Source organism: Lepidochelys kempii, chromosome 10 (assembly GCF_965140285.1).
Source record: "Lepidochelys kempii isolate rLepKem1 chromosome 10, rLepKem1.hap1, whole genome shotgun sequence".
Taxonomy (NCBI): Eukaryota; Metazoa; Chordata; order Testudines; family Cheloniidae; genus Lepidochelys; species Lepidochelys kempii.
Window position 1 is genome coordinate 8379069 of NC_136389.1, and position 13598 is coordinate 8392666.

The following is a 13598-nucleotide window of genomic DNA, read 5'->3' on the forward strand; positions in this document are numbered from 1 at the left end:
GCCTGCCTATAGAACTGGAGTCGTGATGAGCCCCCAGAATTCAGCCCATGTTCAACACAAGAGCGTGCGGTCGGTCACTTCAGGTGAACGCGCAGCATGCTGGGTATAGGTGGTAACCTGGTGAGGTCTTAATACTGAGCCTTACGGGGTGTTTATATGTTTACACGAGGACTTTTGCTTTCCTGCCCCCCATATTAAACCAGCCTTGGGTGAAACTCGGGGAGTTCTCCACTAAAACTGAAAAAAAGACTCTTCTGCTCCTGATAAAGCACCCCCACCTCAGGAACGTCCCTAGAGAGTTATAACCACCAAGTCTGCACAGTAGAGACGTCCAGGCGCTGGGAAATTAGGAGGACCCAGAAAGAGAGTCAATAAACGGTAAGATAAGCTCTGACCAGCGTTTTAATGTTGACCATCTGCATGAGCAGAGAAGGTCACAACTAAGTTACAATTTGGGCATGAAAGATAAAATGTAAAAAATGTGGGCAGGAAAGAGTGTTATACCAATAAAATAAAAACCAGCAGTATCTTATTAAAGGGGAAAAGGCAAAATGCCACATTTATTGTGAATACAGAAAGAATCCTAGTAAGCAGTTAGTTATAGCTATAACATTCCATTCAATTTCATATTTATTCACACATTCATTCATACACACACACACACACAGGTTCTGCAAGGTTGTTATCATAGTTACCAGCCTTAAGAGTTGCTCATGACAAGCCACTGGCCAGGTGGCCTGGACATGAGGAGGGAGCAGGGCCTTGTCAGATGGTCATCTGATGCTCCTGGAAGTTGGTTTGCAGAATCAGATCCCAAAGTTCTCACTTTCTAGAGTCCATTTTTATAGGAATTTCTTCCTATGCCAGTCTATGGGAATTGCTTCATCATGCTGTTGCTGAATCAATCAGCAGATGGCACATTCCTGACGGCTCCGTGCTGCCAGATGTTATCTTGTTCTTTGGTTCTCCCATTCTTGAGGCTGTTGGGTGGATTCCAGTCTGCCCTTTGGGGGGTCCTCTGGTTATTTCCACTTGACACCTTCTTCAGCTGATGGACACTGGATTCTTAGGCTGGCACCTCCCTGATCATTCAGTTATTATCCACACCCAGCATCCATCCACATACATCCTCTATCTCTATTTTAATCACAATTGTTAACAAAGCGAGATGAATACGACAAAAGGGCGGGGAGTCTCTGGGTGCTGTTTCTGTTGTTACAGAGTATTGGTTTGAGTCTCTCTCTGTGTGAGTAGTTGTTGTTACAAAGAATTGCTCTGAGAACAGACTCTGTCTTAGAATGTACTAACACAATTAGCAGCTTGCAAGTTTCACACATAGAGGGAGAGAAACAGCACCAAAAACCAAGAGACCTCTTCATTAGTAATACCCTGGAATTTAAACGATGGGGAATCAAACTCATTTGTGATTTTAATACAGAACTTCTTTAATATGACAGGAGGACACAGAGGTGCCAGTGTGTAACTGGTTAAATGTTTGTTATTGGGGCTTATGGGATAATGTGATCAGGTTAGTACATTTGAAGAAGGGAGCTAGTTTTATCTATAAAATGTAAATGAAAAACAATGCTCTTTGGGAACCATTTCCGTCCTGCAGTGCAACATCAAGCTGCTGGAACTCTGACCCCTCTGCCCTACCGTGAGGTGCAGAGGCAGTGCCGGAAACCTCCAGATGAATGAACCCCTCGCTGCCCATTGGGTGAAATTTGTCTGTATATTGGGAGTGGTGAGCAGAAGAGATTTACTTGGTATCCGTATTCTGTGTGTGTTTCTAATTAATAGATGTTTAGCGGACAACTGTGTAAGGCTCTTTCACTAGGAAAAGGTTCCGCAGACCCATAGAGCCCTGAGCCCCGAGGGACAGGGCATGTACTTAAATTGACCAGGTTTCTTGTGAGCCCCGTGGGTAAGGATAGGTGCCTTACACCCTGAGCCCTTGGAAGGGAAAGGGTGGAGGTGCCTAAATTGATTGGGTCATGCCTTGAGCCCTTGGTAGGATGTAGGTGGGATGCCCTGTTGAGTGAGCAACACAGGGCATAGCTAGCATAAATACCCCTTCACGTAGCCCTTCTCTATGTTAGATGACACAGTTTTCACAGTACGGTGGAGGGATTCTCCCCATCCTGTTTGGTTTTGTTTGACCTTCTTCCTCTGCAGCATCAGGGCTAGCCACGGCTGGAGATGGGTCTTTGGGTGGAGAGGGCTGGGGCTCTGAGGTGGCCCTGAGGACTCTCTGTCTCAATTGCTTGGCTGGCTGGTTCTTGCTCACATGCTTAGGGTCTAACTGTTTGCCCTACGTGGAGACAGCCTGGAATTTCCCCCAGCTCATATTGGTCTTGAACTTGGGGGTTTTTTTGTGTGGGTCACTTGCCGGGATTAGCTAGGTATATCTCACTTCATCATTTCCCTGACATTGTGGGGGCCTCGGTCCCTCCTATTCTCTGCTGGTGGCATATAATAATCTAGTCTCCTGCTCGCTGAAATACTTTGGTCTAATTTCAGCTGCTGGGTTTAGTGGGCAGATGGTGGCAATGGCCAATGTTATATTTCTGGCATTACGCTCTGTAACCGCTATCATGTTGGTGGTGGCTGGCACCTCGTCTACATTATGGGCCAGATTTTCACCAGAACTCAGCATCCACAATCGGGGCTTGTTAGGGGAGTGCCTTGCGTCTGCACAGAGGGAAATTGTGAATTACTAATGTGCCAGGAATTGGTGCTCAGGTGCACGTAGCATCATTCCTGAATTCTGTAGGACCAGTAAAACTTCTTGTGCATTGCAAATGGCTTCCCCTGGCAGCTGTTTCCACCCTGGCTTCACAGGCTAGATTGTCGAAAAAGCTCAGCTCCCATTTAGGCTCCAAATTCAGTGGCCTGGTAGATGCTGAGCTCTGCTGAAAATCTGGTTGCAAATGGAGGCATGGAGCACTGGAAAAATCTGATGCCCGCGGGTGGAGCTGGACCAGAGGTAGCAAACACAGGAGATTGTAGAGAAACATTCCCAGCACTTACAAGGCCTCAGCGTACCCATTCACTTCACTGGAATACAACCCGATCCCCACCAACTACATAGACCTGCTGCAAAGTGTGCTTTATGTAGCAAGACTTTCCCCCTTTTGTTGTCTTTTAAAGATGCACTATTCTGCAGTAATTTTAGTCTGAGACATTTTTTCTTGTACTGTGGGGGGAAGAAACCTCTCCCCCCTATTCTCACCCATCCCTGGGGGAAAAAAAGTCTCCTAAAGGAAAAAAAACACCTTGTTTTCTCTTATTTGCATGTTTGGTTCCTGACCTAGGGGGAGCAGAGCATGGACAGACAGACACCCACAGAGATGCCATAGTAGTGTGATGTGCCTCCCACAGAAGTCCCCTGCAGGTTCAGCTGAGCTGTTTTCCATGAATTAGCGACTCTGGGGTACCACCAAGCCCCTGTGCTGGAGGCGTCTTGCAGCAGAATTCCATTGACGAAGTTGTGGCTGCTACAGCTGCTCTCTTCCTGGCGTTTTCGCAGCCACCACAACACGGCACCAAGCCTGCCGGGGTTCTGTGGCCGCTGCACATCTGGCCCAGGGATGCCCCACCGGAGTCAACTCAATCATTCGCATGTCAGGTTAATTTGCGTAGAAAGAATGTGGGGGGAAACCCCAGGAAACACACGGCCCAGGCTCTAATCAAATCTAACTCTAATAATAAACCTCTTGAGTAATGAGCAGGCTCAGGGGCTGGAGCTCACAGTGAGATGGCAGGAGCTGGGGGAGACTAGATTTGACCTGAGACGAGACTGAGGGTGAGTACCCTGCCCACTCTTTTATTAGGCAGCAAGGGCTGGTGAGGGGAGTGGGCTGGGATTGGAGTAGGCAGAGGACAGCAGCGTCTGGTGCCATGGGGCGGCCGGGGAGGTACGTGGCTGGTAAGATCTCCTGCAAGGAGGGGAAGGCAGCCTCATTTGCTTGTTAGCCTTTAATTTACCTGCGTGCACACACCACTGCCATTTTGAAAACCCACCTACTGCTCCCTCGGGAGGCTGGGGGAGAGTGCACCCAGCCTGAGCGTCCATACAAGAGATGGGAGGGGAATGTAGCCCCTGCTCGTCCACAGCGGGGAGATGAAACTGGGGCCACTGCTCTGCTCTTTAATGTCTCTTCCTCAAGAGAGGGCAGGACGGTGTTACCCTGCTGCACGTGGCTAGGCTAGATCGGGCTCAGTACCTGCGGCGAGGGGTTGCTAACAGTGCTAAGGTCCACGTGCTGTGCGTGCCTTTTTCAAACCATCGAGTACCTAGCACCCAGTGAGCTTGAAAAGATTTGGACCCTTGCCGACTGGATGATAGAGCAGGAGGTGAGGAGTCAGGTGTCCTGGGTTCCACCCCCCAGCTCGGCTACTAGAGAAAGGCAGAGCATTAGGGCCCCAGAGACGGTGTTCGTTACCGGGGTGCAGATCCCCAGTCAAAGGCCACCCTTGGGCGACAAGAACTCAGCAGGTTTCTAGAGTTGTGCGTTACGAGCAGCTGTTTGCACACTGGGTGTTGTGAATGCTGGAAGCCATAGTCCCAGCCCAGGAAGGGAGGAGGTGCTGAGCTCTGCTGTGTGGCTGCAACACTGAAAACCCCAGCTGTGCTGCCAGACAAGAAGCCGCACTTTTGTTATTGCTGAAGACCTGCCTGGGTGAGAAAAGATCAAAGAGATTGTCCAGGACGGGCAATAGAACAGCAGCTATGGGCCAAACCCACAACCTCAGAACCAAACCCTTTCCAAATATCCAGGGGGTTTGGGATCAGATCGTAGCATCCGGAATTACCCAGGTGGTTTTGTCTTCATGTTCCGGTTGGGGCCTAGGTTCTGGTTTGGACCCCGCCATGATCTCGCAAGCACATGTTCATGGGCAATCTCAGGCCCACGTGGCACCGTCCAGCCCTCGTCACTGTCACATTCAAGATGGCAGAATTCTCCTCAAACCACAAGCGTCTGCTCTGGGGTAGCAGCTTCTTGCCGGAAGAGCTGATGAGACCAGAGGCCCCCTGAGCCCAAGCCAGCTCTGGATAGCAGCTCCTTGGCCATTCTCTATTTAAGTAGAAACAATTTCCGACATGAATGTGAACAACTGTGTTTGCTATTGCAGACTATCTGGTCAGATTCTCTACTGCCTTTCACCTTGTGTGGTTATTTATAGTCGTGCAAAGCAGGGGTAATACTCCACCCTGTCAGAATGGGAGCATTTTACATCCACTTGGCTCTGATATAATGGGCACCCCAAGGCACATGGTGTGGAGAATCAGGCCTCAGGCACCTTAGAAGGGGAAGCTCCCGGAAGTCGCAGGGCATGCTAGCAAGCTCTTTGCCCTCAGCCTTAGGTCTGTTCTCTTTACAGGTAAGCAGACACTTTGATCTAGGCCTCCTCGATACCGCAAATACAGCTGGGTCCAGGGCCCCACTTCTCAGCTAGCTGACCCTGGATGTGATTAAAACCCAGTTCTGTTTGGCAGCACTGCTAGGAACTCGTTAGTCAGATCCACAGCCCTGGTTCTGCCCTTTGTTGGGTTCCCTGGAAGCAGCTGCATTTGCAGCACAGACCAAGGCCTCCTGCATTAGAATAGCTTGATGGGGGCCCAGTTGATACAAAAGTGCATGGCTGGTTGTGTCTCACTGGAACACGGTTGTCTGCCGAGCCCTTCCTATTTGTAAATTTCACATCTTCATCATGCCTGACCTTTTCTTCTGACAGCTTAGCCCTTACTGCATTTGTTCAATCATATCTGACGAAAAGCCATTCTCTCTCTCTCACACACACACACACACACAGAGAACATGCAACTTGCTCACACAAACACAGGGAACATACAGCTCACACACACACATGGAATGTGCAGCTCACAAAGTGGAGCAAGGGAGGCCTGGCACCATGCCACTGAAATAAATGGAAGTTAGGTACCTAACTACTTTTGTGATGCTGGGCCCTTCTCATCTAAATCCCGAGGAGGATGGGAATAGGAAGGGGTTGCCATGGGAATCAGGACGTTCTCCCCAGGGTCACAGCCTGGACTGTCCTTGGAAGAATAAGCAAAGGCTGGGGACGGGTGGTTGCAGCTCCAGGCCCTCAGTTGATCCGACTCTGGAACAACTCCCCAGGAATACTCCTTTTGTCCAGTCTTGCAGCCTTGACAAATGCCCGGCTGGCGGCTCAGGGTACGCAAGGGACGGGCACATGTTCATCCCTAAGGCCCGTGCAGGAGAATATGTCCACTGCTCAAGCACGCTCCGTGCTAATTAACCAGGTGGCTCCTCTCCAGCCCTCAAGGCTGCCAGGTTTGGGGTGTCTCCAGATCTCCCCCCATCCCCTTCTGTTTTGCAGACATGCTTTCAATGTGCCCAAGGTGGAAGCCCATGACCAACTGCACAGAGCAGCAGTACTGGGACAATCTCCTGTGTCAATGCATCTCCTGCAGAGTTGCATGTAATCGGCCTATTGTGGAGAGATGCACTACCTTCTGCGGTGAGTGCCTAGGGAGCTGGCTAGCCGGCCGGCCATGCACGCATACTGGGCACAAGTGGCTGGTACTGCACCACGTTTGGCGTGTGGGTGCATTTGTCTTCAGAAGTTTGTATTATCCCACTGGGCTGCAACAGGGAAGTGATTTGGCTGAAGGAGTTTACCAGAGCGACACTGCAAGGGGCTGGGTGTAAAGGCTTTTGGATAACACAGAGGAACTCAGCCCCCACCCCTTGGGGCCAGTGCCTTCCCGCTGTAGGAATCAGGGAGGCTGGGGGCTAATCCCTGGTAGGAAGCACGGCAGTTCTGAAGGAGCAGCTAGCAACGGGGGCGATAGTGAAATCCAGCTTCTAACTGGCACTTGGAAAAAACTCAGTCAAAGCTCTGCATTGGCTTCAACGGCGTAGTTGTCATACAAGTATCTGAAGCCAGAATGGTTGGGGAAATGCAACCCCCTCTTCCCTGCCCCCATGGCATGGCTGGCTCAGCCACTCTTCCTTGGGGCCAGTCCCAGCATGCACCAGGAGCCAGTTTGTAGGAGCTCTGCTCTTTCTCCCACAGCTCCAGCTGATTCCCCTTCTCAGGGCCAGTTCATTGCAGACCCCTGCAGCTGCTCACCCCTCCTCCGTGCAGGGAAGAGGCTCTCTCTGTGAGATCTGCATCTTAAAACTAGAATGATAATCAGCAGCCCACAGGTTCCAGTGAGGGGGAAGGGGGCCCTGAGCTCACCAGCACCTGCATCTGGATGGGCCATCTCCAGGGCAGATTTCCCATTCTGCACCCGGTGATAGCACCTGGTTATTAACTAAACAGTGATGTCGCACACGGGGCTCTCCTCAGCTCCTCCCATTCTCTGCCTGTGGCACTGAAGAGTTTATGTTGCTGAGGACTGTAATACTTAGGTCTAGTTCTGGTGTGGGGTTTAGTGTGTAGGTGCTGGAGGGGATTGGTGCCCTCTGACATATGGGATGATGTGGTAGACCCTTCTGGCCTTAAACTCTAGGACTCTAAAAACAAAACTTTTGGAAGACTTTTCTTCTGCCTTCAGGTTTTTAATCTCCGAGGTCATCCTGGGCTCATAGTTTCAGTCTGTTCTCTGCCCCATGAGGCCTAGGCCTTTACTTTATTAGATATTCTTGTCCCCCTATGCTCAGGCTTTAAGAAAACCACCAAATATTGCAAGACTCCTGACAAAACTGGCAGCACTGGGCCCGCTCTGATAACAAGGCTACCCCGGCCCCTGTAAGCAGGCCCCAGGGCATAGATCTAGACTCTCCCACAGCAGTAGCTCCTCTCGTGACATATTGAGCAGGATGTATTTCTCTGTCCCCTCCACTCTCCAGCATCAATGGAATGCAGCAAGCAAGCCGGCTTCTACTACGACGAGCTCTTGAGAAGATGCATCAACTGCTCGGGCATCTGTGGGCAGCACCCAAGCCAGTGTCTCCAGTTTTGTGAGAGTAAGGCTGCAGGATGCATCTGACAAACAGCCCTGGCAAATGCTCTCAGGGAGGGTGGGATCCAGGCTCCATGCTCATGCAAGCTTTGCTTTGGGCACATTCAAACCTGAGGGCCAAGGTAGGAGGACGTGTAGGTGCAACTTCTCTCCCTTGCTCTGGGCAGGTATCAGCTAACCCCAAGCCCTCTTAGGAGCCTTTGATTAGACTGTATTAGCTTCTCTAGGAAGGTGGGGAAGGAAATATTGGGGCATGCTCTTCCTCTAGCCTATGCTATCTGCCCTTGGCTCTCCATCTCCTGCCAAGAAGTGTGTGTTTCCCTTTCTTCCTTTGTGTATGTTTCTTTGATTTGCACTATTGTTTGCTGGATCTATCATGCCGTGGTGCTTCTCACATCGCTGTGCTGCCTTGGGGTGGGGAACTTCTCCATATTCCTGAGACTTGCATGCTGGGGGGGAGGGGGGGAAGGAGGGAGGAAGAACCTTGCCAAGGTGCTTATGTAGATAGGGGGTGAAGCTGAACAGGACAAGGCCTGCTCCACTTGCCCCATGGGAGGGGACACCCCTGCAGATAAGGGGATGCTTCCAAGGCAGGTAAAGGTCTTCTTCTGACTGCTGTATCCCCAGGGCAATGAACCCCTTCCTGCCCTGCACTGGACTACATGAATGTGGTTGTGTTTGACTTTCAGATAAACTAGTAACTACCTCATCCCAGATGGCTGCTCTGGAGCAGAAGCTAGGCAGTGATCAGGACCAATGGTTGGTTGTCTACCTGCTGCTGGCACTCTGCCTTTGCACCGTGATCTTCTCTTTGCTGGTGGGCTGGACCCACTTCAAAAGGAGGGGGGCGGAGGTCTCCTGCCAGCCCACCCCTGGGACCTGCCACAAGAGAGAGGATTCCTCAAAAGGTAAGTACCAGCTGCTGGAGAAAAGAGGTTATGGAATAAAGAGTCAAAGGGGGAGATCATGAATGGCTAGAAGCACCCACTACCGCACCTGAGCTGGGAGATAGATTCAGACAGCAAAGAACATGCTGTCGCAGTCTCTCTGGCTGGGAAGAGGACAGTGTTCCACACCTGCTACAGGCCAGGGGAATGGTTATAGGACAAACTGGTGCTCTCTGGCTGCTACCCCATGCCCCAAAGGGAGGAAAGAAGTGACTGAGCTCTTGGTCACGTACCCTAGAGGAAAGGAGCAGGAGGGTACCCAAGGAAGAGCACTGTCCTTCCTAGGGCACAGTACATCACACAGTTGCAAACCAGGCAGGCCACTGAAGGGGGCGTGCTGCTTTTCAGGAGCAGAGAGTGTTTCTGGGCATGGGTCAGTCCTGAAAGCCTAATGCTGAGTTCTCTCATCCATCCCTTAAGTGCTTCTCTTCGTGAGCCTCTGAAAAGATTTTGTTCACAGAGGGGAAGGCCAGAAGGGACCATTCTGATCATCAGTCTGACGTGCTGAGCACAGGCCACCGAATTGCACCCAGAACTACGTTCACGAATGTTTGCTGGCAGAGCAGGCCAATGGATTAGTCGTGAACCCAAGAGCCTAGAGATCAGGGAAGATGGTCGTGTGGTTAAAGTAATGGACCGAGACCAGCAACCGTCTCTCAACTCATGACTCTGCCGCAGAGTTCCTATGTGAATTTAGGCAAGTCCCAGTCTCAAGGTCCTAGAGCCCTACCCGTAAAACTTACCCACCTCAGACTGGCTGTTATACAGATACATTTATTAATGGCTGTGAGGTGCTCGGACACTACAGCTCTGCGGGCCACGTCGGTATAGAGATCTAGGCCTAATCCTGGTTCTGCCAGTGGCTTGGTGCATGATCTTAGCCAAGATGCAGACTTTCTGCATCTCCGTTCTTGCTGTACCCACCTTGGTAAAAGCTTTGAGATCTTGGGCGTTTAATCCCAGCTACTCTCTGGAGCCCTTTGAATGCTTATTAAAGAGGCCATTAGCACAGGACATGATCCCATCACCAGTGTTCAGCTACCAAAGTGCAACCCCAGGTAAAGAGAAGACTCTTCAGAATGGGAACAAGGTGGTTTGTGGCACCCCTTGGACAGCTGCCACAGAAATGCTTGTCAGCTGAACCATGTGAGCCTAGCCCGTCACTGTTTCAGGCTCCCCAGGCCTGCAGCTGCCGTACAATCCTTACGCAATCTTCTCGTTCCACAGCAGCTTGCTGCTTGCAGCTAAAAATTGTACAACAGCAGGCATGAAAGCAAGAATTGGCATCTAAAGCTTAGCCTGCTGTCTAGGAATAATCAAGCTAATACAATGCTTTGCTCTTCTAAAGCACCATGCATCTGACGATCTCAAAGCACTTCATGAACATTAATTAATTAAATATCATTTATCTGAGGTTCATTTTACAGCTGGAGAAACAAGATCCAGAGAGCTTTAAGTCAATGGCAGAGGTGGGACTAGAACCCCAACTGCCAGGCTGTGCTGTGCATTGCCATTCAAAGGAGCAGAGCTGTGTAGCCACTGACTAGCAGTCTTGGGCTCTCCCTCCTCAGGCTGGCAAGGGCTAGGAGGCAGCTGGTGAAATTCCAGGAAGGAGAGGTAGTAAAGAATAAGTGTCTCTAATTAATCAGCCAGCCAATCAAGGAACAGGACTGACTGTCCTTTAATAACGATCACAGGTCTGTGTGCCTTTGGTCAGGGCGGCAATTTGGCTGTCCTGGGGCTAATTTAACAGTGGCTTCCCACTTGCTCATTAAGGGCTGGCTGGACCAGCCACTCCACAGGCTGAATTCTCAGGGACTTCAAAGGCAGATTGAGGCCCAGGGCAGCTGCAGTCTCAGGCCCTAAACACTTGCATGTAGCTTTGGCTGAGCAGTGAGCCAGCTTGTTTACAGGCCGCTGGGCCCTTGCTTTGAAAAACAGGTCCCGGACCTGGGGAGTAAGCAGCTGAACGAGAGAGACAAAAAGACTAGGAAGAGCCACCCCTGAAGGCAAGGAAAGGAAAAGAGAATTGAAAACAGTTCTCCTCCGGTACCAGATTGATGGTAATTTAGGATCCATGCTAGCATGGGACTCAGGAGACCCAGTTCCATTCCCTGCTGTGCCACAGATTTCTTGTGTGACCTTGGGCCAGTCACTTAGGCCCAGATTTTTTAAAGCTATTTAGGTGTTGTGCTCAGCAACAGCCAATGGGATTTAGACCTCTCAGTGCCTAAATTCCTTTTTAAAATGAGATTTAGGCTCTTAAATCAGCTAGGTGTTGCGATAATGAGTGCTGACATTTACAGATCTGGGCCCTAACTGTGACTGATTGCAATGTGAGTTAGGTGTCAGCTCAGTGGTTTGAGCATTGGCCTGCTAAACCCAGGGTTGTGAGTTCAATCCCTGAGGGGGCCATTTAGGGATTTGTGGCATAAATTGGGGATTGGTCCTGCTTTGAGCAGGGGGTTGGACTAGATGACCTCCTGAGGTCCCTTCCAATCCTGATATTCTATGATTCTATGATTCTAAATACCTTAGATCAGGAGTTCTCAAACTTCTTTGCACCGTGACCCCCTTCTGACAACAGAACTACACAACCTCAGGAGGGGGGACTGAAGTCTGAGCCCACTTGAGCCCTGCTGCCCCAGGCAGGGGGGCCAAAGCCCGAATCCCACTTCCCCGAGCAGGGGAAGAGGGAAAGGGGGGAAAGCCTGAGCCCCACTTCCCCATGTGTGTGTGTGGGGTGCAAAGTTGAAGCCCAAGGGCTTCAGCCCCAGACAGGTGGCCTGTAACGTGAGTCCCACCGCCCAGGGCTGAAGCCCTCAGGCTTTGGCTCCAGGAGGTGGGACTCAGACTTTAGCTTTGGGCCCAGGCCCCAGCAAGTCTAGGCCAGCCCTGGCGACCCCATTAAAATGGAGTCACGACACACTTTGGTGTCCTGACCCATCGTTTGAAAACCACTGCCTTAAGACAATCTGGGCCCTGTTCTCTCTGTGCCTCAGTTGTCCATCTGTACAATGGGGATAACAGCTCTGCCCTGCCTCACAGGGGTGTTGTGAGGATACATTCCTTAAAAAGACTCTGATGTCCTCAGATGCACTAGTGATGGGGGCCAGAGAAGAACCTATGATTGATGGTCTCTCCCTTCCATCTCATCAATATGGAAAATCAGACAAACATGCAACATAATGGGTCACTTTTACAGTCACTTTTCAGTGCAGAAACGTAACTTAAAAAACTGTTCCTATCAGCATTTGTCTGAGGACACTGTGGCACTGGGGATTGATTTTAAAGGGCCTCCCTCAGGTTGGAAATGATTTATTGTGTTTTCAGAACAACTCCTCTTATTCCCCTTTGGCCTAAGAAGATCCTAGATGATGAAAACGGAATGCTCTACCCGTCTCATTTTTAGACATCTTTTAACTGTGGGGCGGTTTTTTGTGTTTCACTCCATTTGGACAGTGGACGTAGAGGCCAGTCACTTTCACTTTTGGGATCTAGTCCGGTTTCTCACAACGCTGCAGTTTTCAAGCTGCACACTCAGCAGCGGGAATGGCCAATCAAAGGGCAGTACAACTGGTTTGGTTTTTTTTAAGTCTCAAAGTTATTTCTATTCATAGTAGGATTGTAATAACTCCCATCACCACTGCCACCCACCTGTATTTGGGGACTATACTACTTGTTTCAGCCCCCTCAGCAGAGAGCTGGCTTTCCTTGAGTTCTACATCTCTACACAAAGTCAAGGTGCTGGGGTTAGACCTATGCAGCTACACAGCCCTTAGTTGGTTCAAAGGCAACAGGACACATACCATGCAACAGGCTTTGGCTCAGGCAGGGCAGGAATGGATGTCCTCTCCAGTCCTAAGACGAGCCTTGTAATTCTCCCATCCATTGGTGTTCTATAGAGCATCATATGGCACTGGCTCTCCTTGCTCCTGTTAAATCTCATTTAAAGAAGTCAATAGTACGTGGCCTTTTCCTAATGCTGCTCTTCCACCTCAGCAGTTGCCGTAGTCACAGGGCTGTTGTGTGGTCAGGAAGGAGGTGGTTCTCCATCCAGGATCACACATGGACGGGGAGGAAGACATAAGCCAGCCTCCTACAAGATGTGGCACCTGCCCCATGGGAACCTTCGCTCTAATACAGGTTGTGTCTTTACAGATCACTTAGTGGAAGTGGGGAGCGTTGGAGGCGGATCCACTGGGAGCAGACTACCAGAGCCTGTGGAAACCTGTGGCTTCTGCTTCCCTGAACAAGGGCCTGCCATGCAGGAGACCAAAGCATGTCACAGCTCCTTCTATCATCCTGGAGCAAGGGCTGCCGCCTTGCAGGCTGGGATATCCAGCACAGGAAGTGCTGGGGCTATCCCTGCCCCTGAGGATGGCCATTTCAAAATCATATGCTCTCCATCACAAGAGAAGACACCGATGACATGAACTCATTGAGCAATGTGGTGGTGATCAAGGAGAGAGGTAACACTCCCTGCACTCAGAATAAAGCTGCTTGCATTTGATCCTTGCTGTCCATCTTCAGTAAAACACAACTGTACCTTGCCTGCCAGTCACGATAGAAGCTACCTTCACACCATGGAAACAGACTGTGGACAGTCACTATTTTCTTCTACTATGGAAATAAAATTCTCATGATTGTTATGCACTCACCATAAAGTCTCTTGCATCCTTTCCAATGTA

The 13598-nt window shown here is 50.4% G+C and overlaps 1 protein-coding gene across 1 annotated transcript; it reads left to right on the forward strand.

Annotated features, from left to right (window-relative positions):
• Positions 1-3713: 3713 nt before the first annotated feature.
• Positions 3714-13598, forward strand: TNFRSF13B (TNF receptor superfamily member 13B). The gene is made up of 5 exons (XM_073361378.1): positions 3714-3805; positions 6367-6507; positions 7848-7964; positions 8650-8868; positions 13069-13598. Exons 2-5 carry the CDS (start codon positions 6369-6371, stop codon positions 13341-13343), a joined length of 750 nt encoding a protein of 249 aa, XP_073217479.1. The 5' UTR covers positions 3714-3805; positions 6367-6368; the 3' UTR covers positions 13344-13598.

Bases quoted from the DNA above. Each gene is read 5' to 3' on its own strand.
- TNFRSF13B (XM_073361378.1), top strand. From the start codon at position 6,369: ATGCTTTCAATGTGCCCAAGGTGGAAGCCCATGACCAACTGCACAGAG. The intron at 7,965-8,649 runs GTAAGGCTGCAG...TTTGACTTTCAG, and splicing joins GTGTCTCCAGTTTTGTGAGA to ATAAACTAGTAACTACCTCA. The intron at 8,869-13,068 runs GTAAGTACCAGC...GTGTCTTTACAG, and splicing joins GAGAGAGGATTCCTCAAAAG to ATCACTTAGTGGAAGTGGGG.